Below are 25,164 nucleotides of genomic sequence, written 5' to 3' on the forward strand. Positions count from 1 at the left end.
GCAAGGATATCCATTATCACCTCTATTATACAATAATGTATTAGAAATGTTAGCTATAGCAATAAGAGAACAACAAGAAATTAAAGGCATTAGAATAGGCAACGAGGGAACAAAATTATCACTCTTTGCTGATGACATGATGTTATACTTAGAAAATCCTAGAGAATCAACTAAAAACTACTTGACATTATTAAAAATTTTAGCAAAGTTGCAGGATACAAAATAAATTCATATAAATCATCAGTTTTCTTTATATTTCCAACAAAATCTAGCAGCAAGAGATAGAGAAATTCCATTTAAAATAACTATAGACAGGGGCCACTAGGTGGCACAGTGGATAAAGCACTGGCCCTGGATTCAGGAGGACCTGAGTTTAAATCCAGCTTCAGACATTTGATAAGTCCTAGCTGTGTGACCTTGGGCAAGTCACTTAACCCTCACTGCCCTGCAAAAAAAAAAAATAATAAATAAAATAAAATAACTGTAGACGATATAAAATGTAATGATTGGAATGACGCCACCTGCTGGAGACTTACTGTAGAAAAGCTCCGTGATGAAGTGAAGGTCTTTGAGGGCAAGACCAGGAGTCTTTTCTTTGGGGTCAGAAAGTGATGTCTGCTTGTGGGAGGAAGAAAGGAGGAAACTGGCACTCTGACTGGGTCTCTTTCCTTTGGATTCTGGTGGAGAGCAGAGCTAGAAATGTGCTCTCCCTTTAATAGATAGATAAATGTAGGCTTTTCTCTCTCTCTTTACCAAATTCTTATTCTCCTTAATAAATGCTCAAAAGCCTAACTCTTGCTAAAGCTTATAATTTATTGGCGACCACTCGTTAAATATTTTAGACAGACTAGCTAGAATTTTAGCCCTTTAACAAAAATACTTGGGAATCTACCTGTGAAGACAAAGCCAAGAGCTATATGAACACAATTACAAAACAATTTTCACACAAATAAAATAAGATCTATACAACTGGAAAAATATTAATTGCTCATGGTTAGGCTGAGCCAACATACTAAAAATGACAATTCTACCTAAATTAATCTATATAGTCAGGGGAATACCAATCAAACTATCACCAAATTATTTTATAGATCTAGGAAAAACAATAAAATTCATATGAAAGAACAAAAGATTAAGGATATCAAGTGAATCAATTTTTTAAAATGTTAAAGAAGGTGGTCTAGCCATACCAGATCTCACATGAATTATAAAGTAGTAATTATCAAAACAATCTGGGGGCAGCTAGGTGGCGCAGTGGATAGAGCACCGGCCCTGGAGTCAGGAGGACCTGAGTTCAAATCCGGCCTCAGACACTTAACACTTACTAGCTGTGTGACCCTGGGCAGGTCACTTAACCCTAATTGCCTCACCCCCCCCCCAAAAAAAAAAACCCCAAACAATCTGGCACTGGCTAAGAAATAGAATGGTGGATTAGTGGAATAGATAGGGCATATATTACATTATATAAATGACCTTAGTAATCTAATAATTGATAAACTTGAAGATCCAAGCTTTTGGAACAAAAACTCATTTGACAAACAGTTCTAGGAAAACTGGAAAACAGTATGATGGAAAATTGGTACAGACCAGCATCTCACATTATATACCAAGATATTGTCAAAAAGGGTACATGATTGGGGGCTGCTAGATGGTGCAGGGGATAAAGCCTCAGACACTTGACATTTACTAGTTGTGTGACCTTGGGCACGTCACTTAACCCTCATTGCCCTGCCTCCCCCCCAAAAAAAGAAAGAAAAAGGAAAAGGGTATATGATTTACATATGAAGGGTGATACCATAAGCAAATTAAAAGAGCATGTCATAGTTTATTTGTCAGATTTATGGATAAAGGAAGAAATTTAGGACCAAAGAAAATATAGAGTATTACAAAATGTAAAATAGATAATTTTGATTCTATAAAATTAAGAAGTTTTTGCACAAACAAAACCAATACAACCAAGATTAGAGGAAAACAGAAAGCTGGAAAATGATTTTTACAGCAAATGTCTCCCATAAAGTTCTCATTTCTAAAATATATAGAGAATTGAGTCAAACTTATAAAAATACAAGTCATTCCCTAATTGATAAATGGTTAAATGATATATTATCAGGTACTTTTCAGACAAAGAAATCAAAACTACCTGTAGTCATATGAAAAAATGCTTTAAATACTATTTTTTTTTCTTTGCGGGACAATGAGGGTTAAGTAACTTGGCCAGGGTCACACAGCTACTAAGTGTCAAGTGTCTGAGGCTGAATTTGAACTCAGGTCCTCCTGAATCCAGGGCCAGTGCTCTATCCATTGCGCCACCTAGCTGCCCCAGAGTTGTTTCAATTTGCATTTCTCTAATCAATAGTATTTAGAGGGGGCAGCTAGGTGGCACAATGGATAGAGCACTGGCCCTGGATTCAGGAGGACCTGAGTTCAAATCCAGCCTTAGACACTTGACATTTACTAGCTGTGTGATCCTGGGCAAGTCACTTAACCCCAATTGCCTCACAAAAAAAGAAGAAAGAAGCAACTCTGAGGTATTATCTCACACCTATCAGATTGGCTAATATGACAAAAAAGGAAAATATTGGATGTTGGAGGGGATGTGGGAAAACTGGGACATTAATGCACTATTAGTGGAGTTGTGAATGACTTAATCTAACCATTCTGGAGAGCTATTTGGAACTATACCCAAAAGGTTATAAAAATGTGCATAGTCTTTGATCCAGCAGTACCTGTGCTAGGTCAATATCCCAAAGACATACAAAAAAAGGGAAAAGGATCTATTTGTACAAAAATATTTATAGCAGGTTTTTTGTTTTGTTTTGTTTTTTGGTGGTGGCTAAGAATTGGAAATCAAAAGGATGCCCTTGAATTGGGTAGTGGCTAAACAAGCTGTGGTATATGATTGTAATGGAATAGTATTGTGGTATAAGAAATAATAAGCAGGATGATTTCAGAAAAACTTGGCAAAAATTGCATGAACTGATACATAGTGAAATGAACAGAATTAGGAGAGCATTGTACATAGTAATGGCAATATTGTTCAATGAAGAACTGTGAATGATTTAGTCATTCTTAGTAGTACAATAATCCAAGACAATCCCAAGGACTAATGATGAAGTACACTATCTGCCTCCAGAGAAAGAACTGATATTGTTTGAGTACAGACTGAAGCATGCTATTTTTCAATTTCTTTCTTTCATTTTTTTCTTTTATTTGAGTCTTCTTGTACAAAATGAATGATATGGAAATGTTTTACAAAATTACACATGTATAACCTATATCTGGTTGCTCACGATCTCAGGGAAGGGGGAAGGTATAAAATTTGGAACTCAAAACTTTAAATAGGGGCAGCTAGGTGGCACAGTGGATAGAGCACTGGCCCTGGATTCAGGAGGACCTGAGTTCAAATCTGGCCTCAGACACTTTACACACTTACTAGCTGTGTGACTCTGGGCAAGTCACTTAACCCCAATTGCCTCACAAAAAGAAAACGAAGAAAACTTTAAATAAAAATGTTAAAAAATTAATGTTAAATTTTTTACATGTATCAAAAACATTTAATGAAATAAATAACATATTGAGAAAATACTTTTAAATAAATCTTCATATTCTCATTTTACATATATATTTAATTATAACATAATTCTTGCTTACATAATACCTTTAATATAAATATTTCAATGTGCTCCATACATATATGTTATACTAATATTTACATGTAGAAAAAAAGCATTGCCACTATTTTAAAAGGAAGAAATCAAGACAGAAGTTATATATCTTTAAAATGTTAAACTTGACTGGAGTTGGGGATGGCATGATGATCATGTGCTGGTTTCTTGAATAGAGAACTAGTTTGTGGTGCTGTGCTGTTAATCATATAGCACTGGTACTACTGGACAGAAATCATACATGAAGACAGAATGTCTACAAGGATGGTAAGCAGTAACTTGAAACATCATAAACTCAGATCCTTATTTAGATAAAAAAATTCCCAAACTCTTCAGTGATTTACAATGTATTTGTTACCTTCATTTCTTACCTGATCAGCATCAACAAAAATTATTTTGTCCACAACCAGTGGAAAAAGAACATCAAGGAAAAGAATCTTGTAACCCCAAATGATTCTTTGCTTTTCAGTTTGTCGATGAAGCCAACGAGGCCATCTATATTGGACTAGCTCATACTGGAATCCATATTCCTTAGCCATGTGAGGAATTATCTCCTATAAACAAAAATTCAAGCAAGAATTTTAAGTACAATAATTTTGTCTCTATAATTAAAACTTTTCTTTAGCTAGGTATTTAGGTTTAAAATAAGAGATCTTGGGGGTAGCTAGGTGGCACAGTGGATAAAGCACTGGCCCTAGATTCAGGAAGACCTGAGTTCAAATCTGGCCTTAGACACTAGACACATACTAGCTGTGTGACCCTGGGCAAGTCACTTAACCCTCACTGCCCTGCAAAAACCCTCCCAAAATAAAATAAAATAAAATAAAATAAAATAAATACATCTTTGAACTGCTATAATTTATTATGTTCCATTGGGCAGCTAGATGGTGTAGTGGCTAGAGAACTGGATTGGAGTCATGAAGACTCTTCCTCATGAGGTAAAAATCTGGCTTCAGACACTTACTAGCTGTGTGAACCTGGTCAAATCACTTAACCCTGCTTGCCTCAGTTTCTTCATCTGTAAAATGAGCTGGAGAAGAAAATAGCAAGCCATTCCAGTATCTTTGCCAATAAAACACTAAATGGCATCATGAAGATTCAGACAACTGAAAGGGCTTAACAACAACAAAATTATGTTTCATGTCTAAATATTATTTCTTACAAAATTATTCCTATTCATGAGAAATATGAAATGTTTAAACATGCAGTCTAACTATATAGAGTACACAGCACATTTTGAAATTACCATAGCAATTTTGCTGTATTTTTTACCACGCATTTCTTCATCACATAGCTCTAATATTTCCCAATTATGTTGAAGGCATCTAGGACAGACCAGTAGTAGTTATTAGTTTCCCTGGTTATGCTTTGTTAAAAATCCTGTGTTCTTGGGGGATTGTCATAAGAAGGAAAGAAGAAAGTGATTGAGGTGGGCAACTAAGGGAATTAGAGAAGCCGTTATTTTGCCCTGCCTCCTGAAGCCAGCAGGTGATTCCTGGCTATTTCATTTTAATTTAATATCTGCTCTAGTGGGACCAATGTTCATTTGGGTGTATTTGAAAGAAGGCTAAAGAATATCTTTGCCTTTAGCTATGAAAGTGATTAATAATGACAAAGTTCCTGAGGATCTTTCATTATTAGCTATGGTTTTTCTCTCAAAGTAGGATGGGAAAAGTGAAGGGTTTGGGGAAATTATGGAGACCATTTCAAAACTAAACAGGAGTCGGGAAATAAAAAAGGAGGGAAAGTCATATTAGCAAAAAGAGTATTCATTTCAAAAAATCGTGATTAATCACCTACTATATGAAAGGTACCATACTGGATATCAAGAAAAGAGAGTAAGACAGGCCTTAACCTAAAAGAGTTTATAATCTATCTAGTAGGGAATCAAAGAAACATTTATACAGATAAATATGAAGTATACTGTAAAAGTATATGAGATACAAAATTCTATTTGCATTACTTTTGATAATGCAGTTGAATATAGATTTTTGCCCATTTCTTTTGCAACCAATACTATAATAAAGGACTTAATAAAGAATTTTTAAGTAGACTGTGCCACATATTACATGGAAAGCAGCATGGCATAATATATAGATTGCTAGATTTGCATCAGGAAAGTTGGGTTTAAAGTCCACCTCTGATATTTCAGCTATGTGACCGTAACTGCAGCTTTCCTCAGATAGTTCCCTACCATGTACTTCCAAAGTCTTCTATGTACTGTAAGGTTTATATTCTGCATTACTAGAGTGTGTCCCCCACATTGGCTATTCCCTGATTTAATACAATCATAGATCCTTTCCTGTATTCTTGTCTTTAAAATCTATCCCCATTCTATCATGAAGTGGCTGTCTAAAAAAAAATACACACCCCATTATAATTAATTAAAATAATTTAAATTATTAACAAATTACTCACACTAAAACTTACTCTGTAAATCTGAGCATGGTGTGGAGATGATACTAAATTTGTAAAGGCCATGCAAATTGGACATAAGGGTTCTTGTATATAACCTCCAAAAAAATCTTCCGTAGAGATCCACCAAACATTCTAGGGGCCTTCCCCTGGATCAGTGGTCTCCAAAATTTTTTTTATAATACCCCTCCTATCAGTAAAATAAAATTTGAACATGTATCCCAATACAGGTTTCACAAAAGTTTAAGTTTTAATAGCTTAAAATTGTAATATATACCAATTTATAAATTATATGATATGCTACTATACTATATATACTATCATGTGTATAAGTCATTATAAAATATGCACCAAAAATAGGAATTATAAAAGAGTGACATAAGATGAAATAAGCAATATTTAAATTTTATTAGTGATACAAAAGCCTTTTTTTGTTTCTTTGTTGTCTTTTTTTTTTTTTTAGTGAGGCAATTGGGGTTAAGTGACTTGCCCAGGGTCACACAGCTAGTGAGTGTTAAGTGTCTGAGGCCAGATTTGAACTCAGGTACTCCTGACTCCAGGGCCGGTGCTCTGTCCACTGTGCCATCTAGCTGCCCCTACAAAAGCCTTTTTAAATTCTCATTAAATATGGATAATAATATTTTAGTGAGAACCACATTATTAAATAAGTTTCATTATTTACTTTAAAAAAGTAAATAGGGGATTGGAAAGATTTGTAATAACACTTGTTAACAATTAATTAGTTAGTTACTTTGATTAAAGTAGCTAGCCAAGCTGGATAATCATGTCTGTCTTTTTTAAGTTAAAAAATGATAGACACATAATATAACAACTAAATGATTGGTCATATAGTTAGGGAACAGCACATTTTCAGCAGGAATCATGTTTCTCTATGAGTAGATATTCACCATACACAATTCAAAACCAAGAAATTTTCAGTATAAATCCAGTATTTTAATCAGTAATGAAATTATATCCTAATACTTTGTGCTAATCATTTATTTATACCTAATATTTTTTCAAAAGGATATAATTTAATAACATTTCCTTCAACCTGATGCCTCCACTAACAGTCTGAACTTAGCTAATGACAGTGTAAAATGTCATTGTAAAAGCCACTTTCTAGTTCTATTTAATAATGGCATCATACCTTAACTGCCTATTCATGTTTGATTATTTTTTTTTTTCCTAGGTATGAGAAATAGTGAGACAGCCAGTTTGGCTGGACCATAGAGTACAGGCAAGGGAGTAATGTATAATAAATAAAACTATCCATACATGTTCATCCAGTGTCCCAGACAAAACAAAACAAGGAGTTAGGGCTCTTATTCACTTCTTACTGAACCAGAGTATGGTGCCTGACTTCTTCTTCCTTTTTTTTTTTTTTGTTTTTGTGGGGCAATGAGGGTTAAATGACTTGCCCAGGGTCACACAGCTAGTAAGAGTCAAGTGCTTGAGGCCGGATTTGAACTCAGGTTCTCCTGAATCCAGGGCTGGTGCTTTATCCACTGTGCCACCTAGCTGTCCCATAGCCTGACTTCTGAAGGGTGTCTTTTATAGCTATGAGTTGATCTGGAGGGAATGGAATAAGACATGGGGAGTAGGAAATGCATAGAATTTTCTTAGTGGTATCTGTGTAGCTGTTCCTGTGGAGGTTCAGGGTCTTAGTTGTTACAACTGTCCTGAAATGCCAATACCATGGAACAAAAAGGGGAGTAGAGGCCTGAGTGTTGGACGATAGTGGGTGAAGAACAGGTTGTATTAGAGACAAATGCCACAATTGATTCTTGTGTAGAAAATGGAATGCAACCAAGGGCGTGTGGGTAAATGTTTGGTAATTGCCTCTCTGAGAAACAAAAATGTACACATGGCATGTTTTAAAGTGTAATCTGCATTATTAACATTTTCTCCATCACTTTCTTAAGTCAAAACAATAACTCAAGACCTGATTTCTAGTGTTTGCCAATTTCTGAGCAGTACATTCTCTCTGAAAATTTAACAGTTGGCTCTTGTGAGACTGTACAAGCTGTTTCTACCACTTCACTGGATACAAACCATCTTTCCAGCCTGCACTTGGCTGATCATGCAACCCCTGGAGTTATACCATGGCCTACTTGGCGTCATGCCACAGTGCACCATGGCTCTAGATCTCTTGATGTTGCAGGGATTCAGTACAGTACAAAGTCTGCCAGTGGTCATTTCTTGCTCTCTATATCCTTGCTTTCTATATACAATCAGACTAACTCATCTGGTATTTACTTCTTTCTGATATCTGTCTCTTTCATCATTTTTCACTATAGCCTCCTACTCATTCCTACAAGCAGAAGAAAATCTTTGCCACAATTTTTTTTGGTTTTGTTTTTGTAGAGCAATGAGGGTTAAGTGACTTGCCCAGGGTTACACAGCTAGTTACGTGTCAAGTGAGGCTGGATTTGACCTCAGGTGCTCCTGAATCCAAGGCCAGTGCTTTATCCACTGTGCCGCCTAGCTGCCCCCATTGCCACTATTTTAAGGGAAGAAAATGAAGTGCCTCTTTATTGTCCTACAAATTCAGTTCTTCAGAGACTGCAGTAGTCCATAATTCAAAGCCATTTAGCAATTCTAATAAAATAATGACATAAGAAGATAGGTCTTTCAGGGGAGAAGCTCAGGATCATTAGAAAGCAGTGTTGAATTTTCTGAATGCAACATAGCCTCTTCTACACCTATCCAATTCTGGATACATTCCAATTCCGGATAACATCTCCCTAAAATAAACATATTAATGTTTATCAATACTTCCATGACCTGTCTATATGATGACATATCACAGTTTAGACAACAAGAATTCTTTCTATTAATGTTCTTCTTAAACTTTTGGGTAATAACAGAACTCATTTAGCAAGATTTGCAAAGTTCTGGCATAAGAGAATCAGCACAATGTCGTCTATAAGCAGGACTCTGCTGGACATTGTCTATGACACCCTTGGCAAGTATATATCTCCTATTAATGACTCTATATTAATAGAGTCTTCAGACCACATCATCTCTGTTGGAACATCTTTCAAAGAGTCTTGTATGATATTAACATATGCGTGGAAGACACTATTGGAGAACAGCCTTTAAGATACATTTTGCTTTACTGAATCAAATGCTGCTTATATACAGTTAAATAAGCACAGTAACATCTTATATTCTCTGCATTATTTAATAAACTATATAACTATAATTATATGGCTTGCTATAGATATGATATCCTGCTTTTTACAAATGACATTCTGTCTTACTATACCTTTACTAAAGATGTCCTTGACACTAAATTCATTATCTCTGTTAAATCCACTCCTCACATTCCTATTTCATTTGAGGACATCACCATTATTCTAGTCGTTCTGGTTTGTGATCTAGAAGTTATCCTCAAGTCTCTAACTCTTTATTTACTCCCTGAACCCCATATCCAATCAAATGCTAAGAGTATTACCAATTCTACCTTCTCAACATCTCTTGAATTAGTCCCCATAACCACTGGAGTTCAAGTTTTCCAAACCTCTTACTAGATCATTACTATAGTCTTTGAAGTAGTCTCCTTGCATTTGGTATCTCCCCTTTCTAATGTATCCTCCATAGTGATTTTTCCTAAAGCATAGGCCATACCATGTAATTTTCCTACTGAAGTAACTTTCTACTGCCTCTATATACGAACTTCCCTGTGTGGCATTTAATTTAATTTAATTTAAGGTATTTCATGCCTGGCTGTGACATACATTTCTAGACTTAATATATATACTTCTTCATCATGCATTCTAAACTCCAGCTAATTTAGCCTACTTACTGATCACTATTCATCTCAAGGGGAAAAATGCAAAAAGTGGGAAGGAAGGGGGGAAGTGTTTATAAGTTCTAGATCTCAAAGTATACTACAATGTAGTAATCATTAAAATAACTTGGTACTAGTTTAAAAACTAGAAAGGTCAATCAGCAGAACAAATTAGATACATAATATAAAGAAGTCAGTACAGTAGGATAGTATTTGCATAGTAAATGCAAAGACTCCAGTTATTGGAGGAAAGACTATTTTATAAAAAGTGCTGAAAAAATTGGACAGAAGTCTGGGAGAAATCAGATTTAGACTAACACTTCACTCACCACATCATGGTAAGTTCTATAACCTAGATACAAAAGGTAACATGATAAACAGAGAGTCAAGGAAGAAGGCTTCATGACTAAGCTAGCACTAGAAAGTATCATACAAGGTAAAATGAACACTTTTGAGCATATAAAATTAAAGTTTTTGCACAAACAAATCTAATGTAGCAAAAATTGGGAAGAGAAATAGATAAAATGGGGAAAAACCTTTACATTTTATTTATCTGGTAAGGTCTTATATTCCAATTATATATGAGTTGATTCAAATACATAATATTAAAAAGTAATTCTCCAATAGATAAATGATTAAAGGATTGGAGCAGGCAGTTTTCCATGGAAGACCATATTTTTAAATGCTCTAATTATCTATTATTAAGGAAATGTAAAGCAAGTTTGAGTTTCCATAGCATACCCACCAGACTAATAAAACTGATAAAATCTGACACACTAATGCACTGTTAATGGAGCTGTGAATTGGTCTAACCATTCTGGAATTTGTAACTATATCACAAAAGTTTCTAAAATGTATATATCATTTGACCCAACTATGTCATTACTATGCCTATAACCTAAATAAATTTTAAGAAGAAGAAAATTATCTATATGTATAAAAATATTTATGGCAGATCTTTTCAATGGATGCAAAAAACTGGAAATGAAGGGAGTATTCTCCCACTGGGGAACAGCTAAACAAATTTTGGTATAAGAATCTAATGTAACATTATTGTGCTATGAGAAATGATGAAATGGATTGTTTCAGAGGAAACTGGGAATACCACTATGAACTAATTTAGAGCAAAGTGAGCAGACTGAGGAATACATTTTACATAATGATAACATTATAGAAAAAACAACTTTGAAATACTTTAGATCAATGTATTGATAAGCCACAAGTCCAAAAAAAGTACTCCCTAACAGAGAAGTCAAATTTAATATGCAGAAAAGCATACATTTTCAGAAATGGCCAATGTAGGCATTTGTTTTGTCAGACTTTGCAGCTATGTGTTCAGGGTCTTGCTTTTCAGGGTTTTTTTTTTAAACTGCTTATTGGAAAGGACAGATTAATAATAAAAAAGTACAAAAGATATTTATCATGGTATACTACATTTATTTCAATACGATTTATTGCCGTGTAGCAGTGTTGTTCTAATTTAAAGTTTAGGCACTGAATCACATTGCCAGAGAGGAGTAGTGAAAATTATGTTGCTTGTATTATCTTGCTACTAAAAAAAAGCATTTCAATGTACTTCCTTAATGGGGTAGGACTGTTACTGGAGTAAGTTGGGAGCATTTATTAAAAAAATGTGTTGTGTACAAGATTTAAAGCAGACACCATTTGTATTTTTAATCCACTATGTTAAATATATGCTCTGTGTTTTCTTTTGCTTCAAAGCATAGGCTAAAGCACCAGGCTTGGCTATTCACAGTAAATTGGTACTTGGGAACTTAGTACAAACAAGAGCTTTATTGTGTGGTGCAGCAAGCAAGCAAGCAAAAACCCCCCCAAAACAATAAAACAAAAAAACCCTCCAAAAACCAAAACCATATGAAAACACACAGTATGGCAAAACAAGAGAGAAGGTTGGTCTCAGAGATATAAAGAAACTCATCCAGTTCAGGGAGGAAAGGATACAGTAGTAAAGTTCTCAGTGAGAGTACCTGCTCAGAGTAGGGATCTAAGCAGGGGGATTTTATACCTTAAAATAGACCTAAAAATGAGCTTGGTTTAGAACGGATAATCAATGTTTGATGTGGGAGAGGACATTCCCAAGTAGACCCAGATTTGGTTGGGAAATTCTCCAGGTTACTTATTGATACCACACTTGCGGGTGGGGGTGGGGCGGGATAGGTTCCTTATTGGGATCAGACATCAAGTGAAGGTTTGAGTTGACAATTGGAGATGCCAGGTAGAAATTCGGCTCTTAGTTGCTATAGCTGGCCAGGAATTCCATCTAACTGGGAGCTGTGATCAATTGATTGACACAGGGTCAGAATAGGCCAGAACAGAGGAAAAGTATAAACTGCCTGTGATTGCTTATGTTTCATGGATAATTAGGACTACTTTGCCTGAATGACTCCATAGTGGAATCCTATCATTTAACTACAACATAAAGTGATATATTTAAAGAATTGCAATTATTATACTTTATAATACAAAAAAGTCAATAAAAGGAAATCTCTCTCACAATGGTAAACAGTAATTTCCTATCCACTAAAAGCTCAATTAATGTTTAAGAAATATCTAAAATTTATGTAGCATTTAGCACCTTTGCCCTACTTTCTGCCATGGTAAAAGTGGAAGATGGCCATAAAAAGAAAAATTCTACAATTTTCTTTGTTCATGGATTTACATGTCAAAAAAATTCATCAGCAGGTGGCTGATCTACTGGTAATAAAACTCTATATACCTAGCTAGGCTGATCTGGGTTTATACTTGAAGTCTTTCCATGATACACAACTTGTCAGACCTTGTAGTGCATGGGGCATACCCTTTGAGAATCCGGGACCATTCATTCACTCATTCATCTATCTATCTATCTATCTATCTATCTATCTATCTATCTATCTATCTATCTATCTATCTATCTATCTATCTATCTATCTATCTATCTTTGCGAGGCAATGAGGATTAAGTGGTCCAGGGTCACACAGCTAGTGTCAAGTGTTTGAGGCCAGATTTGAACTCAGGCCCTCCTGAATCCAGGGCCAGCGCTTTATCCACAGCACCATCTAGCTGCCCCAAATATTTTCTTTTGAAAATACAATTATGAATTCAATTTATAATAGCAATGACCTACAGTTAAGCATTCTTATTCTTCACTGTCCTGAATTATTCAATCAGAACCAAACCACTTACTTTAAATGTTGGAGAGAGATAATTTTTCAGAAACCAGAATTTAACAGGAGTTTCTGTATGGCGTAACACAGAAAGCATCATAATTCTGTAAGAGAAATTTGGGTTAAACCCAAGTTACAACAAAAAGCAACTGAAAGTCAAGACAACTGTCTTAAAGGGTTTTCTAGCAAGTAGTTATCAGGTCTGTTAATGGTATTCATTATAACCACTTAATTGACAAAGGTTAGTTGACAGACTAAAATTATCAATGTTGACCATTAGTTGGGATATACACATACATACGTAATACACACATACATACATAAATATATACCTACATACACACACACAAGTAATACTAGTCTGGTTTCAAATAAACACAATAAATCAAATCATGAGGCACATATGAAAGCTGAATTTAATTCAAATTTCAGCACCATCACAATGTGACTAACACTGTCTTAAAATGTTGAACCATATACATTAGCTACCTCTACCAATGAAATTTTTGGGAAATTTTAAATCCCTGAAAGATGTCTATACAGTATTTATAATGCGGAAAATATGTCTGGAATAAAGAGTCAGAGTATTATGGCACATAGAGAGCTGTACTTGGAACCAGGGAGAACTGGATTACAATTCTACTTAGATATTTGCTAGCTGTGTGACCTTGAATATACAACTATTAACATGCTTGAGTCTCAATTTCCTGAGCTACAAAATGGAGTTAATGATAGTACATATCTCACTGGATTAATAACAAAAAGTGCTTTGTCAATCTTAAAGCATCTTTATAATTTTCACCTTTTATTATCATTAAAACTCATTGGGGTTATTATCAACAATACTAATTCATACATTTTGCGGTGTTATGTGATTGCTTTTGAAGGTGCTGAAAAGTCAATTTCTCACCTCAAAAAGATGATTTTTTAAAAACAATACCATTAGTTTCTGTTACAAAATAGGCCATTTTTTAAGACTTTAAGAGTTCATATATCTAAGGCTATTTTCTCCATATAAATATTTTATTATTTTCCAGATACATTTAGAGATAGTTTTCAACATTTGTTTTTATAAGAGTTCTAGTTTCAAATTTTTCTTTCTCCCATCCCTCTCCACTCCCCAAGACAGCAAGTAATCTGATATAGGTTATATATGTACAATCACATTAAACATATTTCTGCATTAAACATGTTATTAGAGAAGAATCAGAGCAAAAAGGAAAAACCTCAAAAAAGGAAAACAACAACAAAAACAATAGAAATCTGCATCCAGATTCAACAGTTCTTTTTTTTTTTTTCTGGTTTTGAAGAACATTTTCCATCATGAATCCTTTGGAAATATCTTGGACCATTGTATTGCTGAGAAGAATCAAGTCTATCACAATTGATCAACACACAATGTTGTTGATACTGTGTACAATGTTCTCCTGGTTCTGCTCATCTCACTCATCATCAGTTCATGCAAAGTCCTTTCAGGTTTCTCTGAAATCTGTATCTAAGGCTATTTTAAAAATTTATATATTTATTAAATTTCATTGAAATGATAAACATAAACTCACCTTAAAAATCGTTCATATAAATGGCCTGAAGCAATTGAAAAAATGTTTAGGAAATCAGTTTTCTTTTCCTTTGTTTCTGCTTGCAGTCCTCCTGTAAAACTTGAAATGAAAGAAAAAGAAAATTAGGTATTTTCCTTAAGATAAATTTCCATGCTGTATGCTACAGGACCAATTTTAAAATACTTCATCCTAAGATAAGGAGGACATACCTCTAAGAGTGAAAAATTATAAATATTTACTAGTAATCACTGGGAAATTATAACACTTAAAAATCTAATATTTACCTAGAAGTTTTCTGTTCTGAGAGCTTAAACTTTTGATAATGATTCATTTTGCAATCAGTCAAATAATTTTGAAGGAACATCATAAATGATGAAGCTGTGATCATGTTAGCAACCAGAGAGAATTTCAAAACTTAAGTAATAGAGGTATCTACATAGAATAATTTGTTTTCTGTGGTGTAATAGTGGCTATGGATATGATTTAACAAACATTTATTTGGGCCCTGGGAATATGAAGAAAAAAAAGTTCCTGCCCTCAAGAGCTCAAGTTCTCCTAGAATTTTCTACTGGGATACTTTTCTAAAAAGGAAGAAAGAATCATCCTATTATCATTCTAATGAAATGAAGATATAAATAAAAAGACAGTGATTATCTAATAAGGGTTGAAAGTATAGAGCTTGACTGAATAAAGCCAAAATGCCAGTGGTCCTCTTTTTAAGTTATTTTACTGGTTTATCAAATAAAATAATTTAATATACTTCTGCAAGGTCATTATGAATGAATCATTCAGGTTCAGTCATTTTTCAGTTGTGTCTGACTCTTCGTGACCCTATTTAGGGTTTTCTTTTTCTTTTTCTTTTTGCGGGGCAATGAGGGTTAAGTGACTTGCCCAGGGTCACACAGCTAGTAAGTGTCTGAGGTTGGATTTGAACTCAGGTCCTCCTGAATCCAGGTGCTTTATTCACTGTGCCACCTAGGTACCCCATTTGGGGTTTTCTTGGCAGAGAAACTGAATATTTCACCATTTCCTTTAATTATTATTATTATTGTTATTATTATTTTTATCTAAAGATACGTTGTCATTTCCTTCTCCAGCTCATTTTACAGATGAAGAAACTGAGGCAAATAAGATTAAGTGACTTGCCCAGGGTCACACAACTAGTAAGTATCTGAGGCTGAATTTAAACTCAGGAATATGAGTCTTCCTGACTCCAGGACTGGTGCTTTATTCACTTCATTAGTTAACTACCCATGAATGAATCATTAGGATGGCAGAGAAAACTGAAGCAACTACTTTGTAGTACAATTCTATTACTTGGCTTAACAAATGCTTAGTTGATTGACCTGCAAATATTCTATCCAGCTGGTCAAACAAATTCGGCCAAAGAAGAGTCTTCCACATATGGTAAGTAGGAAGGCCAGTAATGATGCTAAAGATGAAAAAGATATAATTTGAAAATTAATTTATTATGTACTTAATCATAAACAACAAACCCACCTAAACTAATAGCCATTAATGAATAAGCATTTATTAACCACCTACTTAGGTTAAAAAGACAAAAATGAAACAGTCTCTGATGTCAAAGAGCTTACATCTTATAAGGGGAAGCCATATGTGTGTATATATATATATATATAATATATATATATACATATATATATACATAAATAAGTATATACAACATAAATATAGAGTAGTTTGTGTGTGTGTATGTTTTTATGTGTGTATGTGAGAGAGAGAGAAAGAGAACGAGCGAGTGAGTGAGTGAGAGAGAGAGAGAAGAGCAATAGTAGCTGAGGAAAACAGGTAAATTTTCTGTTATAAAGTGTCACTTAAGTAGTTTTGAAGGATACAAAAAGATTCAGAGTCAAAAGTAACGTGGGAGTGCATTTCAGGGATGGGGTATAGTCAGTGTGAAGGCAGAAAGATGGGAGATGGAGTATTACATGTGAAGAACAGCAAGATGGCCACTTTGGCATGACTGCAGAGTACAGGAAGGAGAGTAATATATAATAAAATTGGAAAGGTAATTTGTGGCAAGGTTGTGAAGGGCTTTAACAGTTAATGAGAGGAGTTTATATTTGGTCTTGGAAGGCAGTAGAGTTTAATTGAATTGGAAAGTCACATGGACAGACCTGCACTTTAGGAAAATCACTCTGGCCACTGTGTGTAAGATGAATTGGAGAGGGGGGATTTGAGGCAGGAGATCAATTAGCAGAATATTGCAAGAGTCCAGGCCAGAGGTGATAAGACCATGAACTAGAAAGGTGGCTATGTGTAGAGCAAAGGGGATGGTTAGAAAAGACAATATTTGGTAACTAATTTTTATATGTATGTATAAGTATGTATGTATAGCAATATGTGTATATATAAATTCAAGTGGTTTAACTTTTTTCTTATTATACACTTGAAAATATCAACAATTCTACATAGAAACAACAAAAAAGTTAGACTGTACGTGGAGCTGTGAATCTATTTCACATGACTGCTTTAAAAAGTAATATATATTTTTAATTTCATATAGTCATACCCACAATGTCCATATTCCCTTCTGAATTGCTTTCTGTATTTTGTGGATATATATTTTTTAAAAAGTTTCCTTGATGCTCTTTTTTCTTCTTCTTTTTTTTGCATCATACACAAAAGCTCACTCACTCACTTGTTCTCTCTCTCGTCTTTCACATACACACACCTCCCTCCAAAAAAAACCCCAAAACTTTCCTTTGTAACAAAAATATTTTCCATTAAAATAAATGAATGCACAGGTTGAGTCTGAAAATGCAATCTCTGGTCCATCAACTCTCTGTTAAGAGGTAGGATGTATGATTCAACATCAGTTTTTCTGGTGTTCTGGTTGGTCACCAAATTGATCATTGGTTTTTAACTTTTTCAAAAAATTTTTTCCATTTTGTTATAGTCATTGCATAAATTGTCCTGGTTCTGATCATTTTTCTTTGTATCTATTCACATAAATCTTCCTATTTTTTCTGAATCTGTTTTTTCATAATCTCTTATAGCATAGTAACTTTATTCTGTTATATTAACATGCCATTAATTTGTTCAGCTATTTCTTAATTAATAGGTTCTTACTTTGTTTTGGGTTCTTTACTACAAGAAAAAGTCCTGTAATAAATATTTTCCTACATATGGGTCCTTTCCTTCTTTCTTTCATTTATCTTTTTATGGCCTAGACTCAGTAATGCAATTACTAGGTCAAAGAGTAATGATGTAAAAAATAAAAAAAGAAATCAAAGAAAGTCACGGAAACATTTAAAAATACATAGAAGTGGGGGCAGTTAGGTGGTGCAGTGGATAAAGCACTGGCCTTGGATTCAGGAGGACCTGAGTTCAAATCCAGCCTCAGACACTTGACACTTAACTAGCTGTGTGACCCTGGGCAAGTCACTTAACCCTCATTGTCCTGCAAAAAAAAAATACGTAGAAGAAAGAAGTTCTAATGGCAACACAAAAATGCAGAGAAGTTTTATTACTATTGTGTTTAAGTTAATATGTACTTAAAACTGCAATTCAGAGTTTTACATACAATCTTCTTTCTGTTTTTTTGGCGAGTGTATTGAAATATTCACATTTGTTGATAATTCTCAAAGAAAGCATTCTTTATATATGTGTCAGACTTCTATAGAGTCTATAAGTCTTTTTGGATTATATTCCTTATTCCTGAACCATGTTTTCAATCTTATTTTTCACTGTCCTTTCATTATACTTTGTATTAAAATTACCAAGCATCAAATTATAAATTGGTTTAATTTGGAGGGTTTATTGAGTTTGTAGAATTTCTCTATCTTTTGCAGCTGATGTTAGTACACAAACTGCAGCAAATTGAAGGCTTTTTGTTTTGTTTTGTGAGTAATTATCATGAATAGTGCAACATGAGATGATCAAATATCCCATAAAATAATGTTTCATGTTGCTTTTGGACACATGATGAAGCCAATTCTGTCAACTCCTTTATTTATCTCTTCAAGAAGAAAATATAAGCCATCCTTCTATTTAGCCATAGCATTCTTCTGTCTTCTGATTACATTTAATGGAAAGAATGTCAAAACTGACAAGATTCAGTTCCTACAGTTTTATAACTATCCTTTAGTCCCTAGAAAAGGATTTCACATTCAGAGAACAAATAACTAAGTTAGTATATAACACTAATACAGTCAAAGCACCCTTCTTTCAATAGAAAGTTAAAACTAATATAAAGCCATGAGGATAAAATGAGAAAAGAAGTGTAACTGGAAAACTAAAGCAACTTCAATCTGTAGTATTTAAATAAATTATTGATGGCCAAAAACAATGGGAAAAGGATGTCAAAACTGATTATGTCATATATAAGTTTAAACAAGATAAATTAAATACCACGATCATACCAGAAATGCCTAAAAACTAATTTTGTCAGCAAATACTTGATCTACCTGTCAAACAGAATCATGTGTCAGTCAACGGCAACAGTTGTAAGATCTTATGGTTAAAGCTGGTAAAAAGTTAAGTGCAATATCATTTCCTGAAAGAGCAAGGAGCAGTAGAAGGGGAAAAAAACAGTTTAAAACAAGCTTGGTGAGAGATTCAATTAGGAAAAATCATATCAAGGGCATTTAAAGATGAAAGTAGAAGATAACAGAGACACAAAGATGAAAAAGATCTGCAAAGATTTTTATAATAAACTCTTCTCAAAACTAAGGACAAATAGAGCTACCACATTTATAATCTGACATCACAGTTCCATATATGCTTCCAGAAAATTGGAAATGATACTGAAGAAAAAAACTGGTTTTACTAAAACAGGTATACAGAAGAAATCTATATTGGAGGAGATACAATGTTCATGTTGATTGTCTCATTTAAGAATTGGTTCCCATAGTATCCTAAGCAGGAGAAGATAACAAAGGCATGAAAAAATAATCTTATATTTTATTACTAATTGGAATATCAGTATTGAGTTTAGGGTTGAGAAGCCTACCTCACTCCCAAGATCCTCATTGATTGGCATGCAAATGAAGTTAGATTGGAACAAAAGGGAAGAAAGCAAAGCCATTATCCTCCCCATCCTTTGCCCTCCTATCTTAAACAGAATATATAAGTTTGATCACATTTCTATACTTTCCATGTACTGATTAGTTTTATGGGAGGGATCATCAGAATAATAGTAGTATAAGTTAATACATTAACTTTCCAGTTACAATGTGTGTTATTTATATTATCTAATTTAATCTCCTAAGCAGCCTAGAGAGATTTCATTTTTTTAGAGAATACCAAAAGAGTCATTATGTGTGATAATATGACAGAAATCTATCAATTTTTTTTTTAAAGTGAGGCAATTGGGGTTAAGTGACTTGCCCAGGGTCACACAGCTAGTAAGTGTCAAGGGTCTGAGGCTGGATTTGAACTCAGGTACTCCTGAATCCAGGGCCAGTGCTCTATCCACTGCACCACCTAGATACCCCAATCCATTACTTCTAGTGAATTGATAACTTAGTAACACAAATGTGTATGAACATATGTATGTATGTATGTATGTGTGTGTGTGTATGTATATGTAACCCCAGGCTTAAGGATAGTTTGTTTGGATCAGAGTTGCTCAATTTTAATAGCTTCTATGTTTTCATAATTGAGACATGAAGTTAATTACTAATACTGTGGTACAGAGATGTTATAGGTAACTATATATGCTTGGGCAGTCAATTAATCAAATCCAAGCATTTATTAAATACCTATTAAGCACAAGGCACTGTGGTAAATGCTGAGAATGCAAAGACATAGCTGAAATAATCCCTTTCTTCAAGGACCTTATGTTCTATTGGGGGGATATACGTACAAAAATATATACCATAGACAAGGACATTTGAAGAAGGGAAGAAAGCGGGAGAAATTAAGGAAGTTTTAATTGTAGAAGGTGGCATCTGAACTGAATCTGGAAAGAAACTAAGAATTCTCAGAGGCCCAGGTGAAGAGCAAGTACATTTCAGATTTAGGGGATAAGCAGTGCAAGGTGTAGAGAGAGATAAAAGTTATTTATGAAGAACTGTAAGAAAGCCAGTTTGGCTATACTGTAGGGCTTGTAAAGTAGAGTAATTTGAAATAAAGTTGGAGAAGAAATTGGTGTCAGATTGTGAAGAGCACAATTGCTTTTTTTGGCATAATATGGAGTTATTGGATCATCCCAAGTAACTGATTATCATAAGAACAGTTCTATATGGAAGGGAAAAAAGAAGATAATAAATAATCACAAAATTAATTAATAGGTTTTATTATGGAATAATAACATGGGATAAAAGATATTTATTTTCTTCACATTTTGGTTTCAACCTTCCTTTACACATACAAGTTAATAAAATTAGTATTCTTGCTGGTTTTCATGCATAATGCTCCACCTACTGTTTTGTGTGGCTTCTGACAATTCCTAGTCTCTCTCCAGTCTTACTCAAGTGTATCCCCAGGGGCAGCTAGGTGGCACAGTGGATAAAGCACTGGCCCTGGATTCAGGAGGACCTGAGTTCAATCTGGCCTCAGACACTAGACACTAGCTGTGTGACCCTGGGCAAGTCACTTAACCCTCACTGCCCTGCAAAAAAAATAGTGTTATCAAGTGTATCTCCTACAAGAAGTCTTTCCTAATGCCCTCAGTTAAAGTGCCTTCCCCTCCAAATTACACACGCAGACACACACAGACACACACACACACACGATATACTTTTACATGCATATATATACAATAGGGAGTCAATAGAGTTTATTGAGTAGAGAAGTGACAAGGTCAGACCTGATGTTCAGGAAAATCGGTTTTGTAGATGATAGACTGGTATGGTTAGAGCCTTGACACAGGGAGGTTAATTAGGAATCTATTGCCCAGGAGAGAGATCCTGAAGGGTTAAAGAAGAGTGGTGGCTGTTTAAGTAGGAAGAAGGGAATATATATGAGAGATGTAGAAGAAGAAACTATGAGATTTGGTAACTGGATATGTGGGCTGAAAGAAAGTGAAGTATGTCACTTATGATTTCTGGATTTGTTTTATCATCTTTAAAATGATTTTATGAATATGTAAGGTTTATTTTGAAGTTGAACAAAAGAAAATAAATGTGGATTTAAATCCAAGCCATCCAGGCATCTCTTCAACGTTTCTTTTTACATTAATGTTGACAGGAAAATTAAGCTTGTTTTTTATTCTTATATTTTAAAAAGTCCCAAATAGTTATTCTGATAAGTTTGTTAAAAAAGTAACCCCTTTAAAGCTGCACAAACACTAATTAGCTGTTGGTGGAATTGTGAACTGATCCAACCATTCTGGAAAGCAATTTGGAACTATGCCCTAAGGGCTATATAACTGTACATACACTTTGATCAGCAATACCACTGCCCGGGGATAGAAGTTAGAGCCCAAAACTTTAAATAAAATGTTTAAAAAATAGAAAAGAGAAAAAAACCCTGCTCAATTTACCCATTTATTGGTGCTCATTTCAAATGTGTATTGCATACAAATTGTTAACTCTCTAAATTTTTCTTACATATAATTTTATGAATTTGAATTTCCCTCATAGTTTGGCCTTTTAATAACATATATGTATAAAAAGATGAATTACCTTTTTATGGAGTCCCACATTCCTTTTCCTTCATCTTTATCCGTAAGAATATCTTCATCAATTTTATCAGGCTTTTTCTGTACCTGGGTATTGTGACAAATGATAAGATTTGTTAGTTTAACTTGTTTAATATTTGATCAAAAGTGAAACATGCTAGGAAATGATATCATTCCATGAAAAGCTGAAATAAATATTAATTGACAGTTAAATATAAACTTAGGACTTAGTTCTCTTAACACAGCTGTATTATTAACATGTTATCCTCCTGATTTTGAACTTCCATGTGAGTAAAATTTCCTAAATGCTATCTATTTTACTTTTCTCATCCTATTTAGTTCTGGGCTCAAGACACTATGCATACATAGTACCTGTTTAGAACACATGTATTATTTAATTCAGTGGGCTGTCCATTCAATTGCATGTCATAGTTTAGGCAATATGCGTTTTTCATCTAGTTGTTTCTTGCCCATGTGAATTGTTACGCCAGTATCTTTGGAATATGCATGAATCTGACTGAATAGGCCCTGTAGTGTTCTGGGGTTTGATGAAAGAAGCATAATTTCACTGATAAACGCATATATGGAGAATCCATCATTAATATGTAACATACTTCATGATAGTGGACAACATCTTTATTTGGCAAATGTCTTCATGTTTTATGCTTCATTATGATAGAGGATCACTGAAGTTAGTAAGATAGAAGATGGAGGATCTCTGCAGTTGTATCAAGGAGTCCTATATGATTGGGGGGGGTGGGGCAATGAGGCTTAAGTGACTTGCCCAGGGTCACACAGCTAGTAAGTGTAAAGTGTCTGAGGCCAAATTTGAACTCAGGTCTTCCTGAATCCAGGGCTGGTGCTTTATCCACTGTGCCACCTAGCTGCCTGTCTTATATGATTTTTAACAATAACCATTTCACTCTAAATAAAATTCCCTTTTTTTAAAAAATAAACCAAAAAGAAAAATTATGGAATCTTGTGTTCTTTATACATCTTTGTCAATTATGGGACTACGAAAAGACCATCTGCTAAAGAAAACTGTATTTTCATTAAAATATAACAAAATATGTAAACCATTTTCATAAAAGTTTTAATAGAAACATCAGAAATTAGACCTGTGGTTCAGTAGTTGGTTTCTTCACATCTTTTTCCATTTAAAATGCCATCTGTAATCTCTTTCTTTTGGAATCTTTCTTTCTTTGAGATATTTTGCAAACTGATCTCCAAGGAGTTTTTAAATTGTCATGTACTGCATATATTTCTCCTGTATGTTTTGGTAAAGTAGAGACAATTTTCCTATCTTCTTAAATGCCATTCTATTTTCTCAGGCATATGCTATACAGTGGATGTAGAAGTAGTCCTACTATCAGTAATAATTTTAGTAGATTACTATAAAATATCATAAAATGAGTATAAAATACTATTTTTAAAAGGTTTAAAAGGCTAAGAGCTGCACCAAGACTTTTGGGACACCTTATATTGGACTCTATTGTGTTTAAGGATTATTTGTTGTTTTCTATGAAGAAATTGATTGATCTAATTAATTGGTGCTCATGCAAAACATGTATAGCTACTTCCTAGATATTTTATAGAGGGAATTAATGCTTCATTTATTGGTTAGATGAGATACTTGATATTCCTTCTAACTAAAAGAGCTTTCTTTCATCATCAATCAATCAACATTTCAATGTAGAACAGAGCATATTTAGATGAAAATTCATTTGAATTATATGGATCCTAGTGCTTGAAACAGTAGTCACTTTTTGAAACCTCCACATGTAACATATGCTGTTCTACTTTAACTCTGTTCCTGATGACACTTATTACTTTGGTCTGAATTCTTTCAATAGCTTGCTACCGGTTTTCTTTGTTTTTTTTTTTTTAACTCATCCTGCACAAGCTAAGAAATAAATCTTCCTCAAATACTATTTGTACCATATACTTCTCCTATTTAAGAATATTCAATTCTCATTGCCCACTAATTTAAATTTGTCAGCCCACCAAGGCAAAATACCTTCCATCTTCTTCTCCTAATTCACTTAACCATGTCATTCTATTGTGCCTCTTTGTTGCAGTTAGTACAATTTCTTTCATTCCTGACATTTAGCTTCTTCTTCCTTCTATGCTTCAGGAAGAATATTCATCTTTCTCCCGAAGAATTCCAACTTATGACAAATAGTTCAAGATTTGGCTCAAAACTCAACTCCTTCAAGATATACTTCTGTACTTCCACCCCATTCTGATCATTTTCTTGTTTTATGTACTTGTACATATATAACTTAAAACCTACTAGAGAGCAGAAAAATATAGTCTACTTCATTGGTATATCCAGTAGTATTTATTGAATTCAGTACTAGATACATTGTTGCTATTCTACATATTCCTGTTGAATGAAATATTACACATAAATTAAATGTGAATAGAACATCAAAAAATTAAATGAAGAAATGGGTAAGATAATTTTTAGATCCTTAAATGATTAACTAATGTATTTACATTCTTACAAGTAGGATATACAATAATAAATCAAGAAATTTGAGATTATTTAACAAATATGAAGCATGTAAAGAAGGTTTTGTTTTACATACTTGGACTTTCAGAATCTTGCTTTTGAAGTTGCTTAATACCACAATGACATCATCAACATCTGGTGGAGAGTCTGTTCCTTCATGTCTAAAATTATAGAAATACACAAATATGTAATGTATGCTAAATATAAACTAAGCTTAAATAATTCCTTCTATACTTTCTAATCTATTTTATACAGCCCCTAAAAACTCATACCTCTAAAATTTTTGTATTATAGAATATGGAAATTTAGGGTCCCATTAAATTTACTCTTAGTATAGAGAGATAGAGTGGTATAATGGATAAAAGAAATGGCCTCAAAATCAGACTCCAGCTGAGCTCACTTTCTACTTCTGACAGCTATGGGCTGTGTGACTCTGACCAAGTCATTCTACTTCTCAAT

General features: G+C 34.0%; 1 protein-coding gene across 1 annotated transcript in view; it reads right to left on the reverse strand.

The window, feature by feature from the left end:
* UGGT2 (UDP-glucose glycoprotein glucosyltransferase 2) overlaps positions 1–25,164 on the reverse strand; it is a 235,755-nt gene that overhangs the window by 45,007 nt on the left and 165,584 nt on the right. The window contains exons 30-34 of the mRNA XM_043994943.1: positions 24,782–24,866; positions 22,195–22,277; positions 14,603–14,701; positions 13,063–13,147; positions 4,037–4,219 (exon numbers count right to left, since the gene is read on the reverse strand). Coding sequence (XP_043850878.1) covers positions 4,037–4,219; positions 13,063–13,147; positions 14,603–14,701; positions 22,195–22,277; positions 24,782–24,866 — 535 coding nt within the window. The remainder of the gene's footprint in view (positions 1–4,036; positions 4,220–13,062; positions 13,148–14,602; positions 14,702–22,194; positions 22,278–24,781; positions 24,867–25,164) is intronic.

This window comes from Dromiciops gliroides, chromosome 3 (genome assembly GCF_019393635.1).
Source record: "Dromiciops gliroides isolate mDroGli1 chromosome 3, mDroGli1.pri, whole genome shotgun sequence".
Taxonomy (NCBI): domain Eukaryota; kingdom Metazoa; phylum Chordata; class Mammalia; order Microbiotheria; family Microbiotheriidae; genus Dromiciops; species Dromiciops gliroides.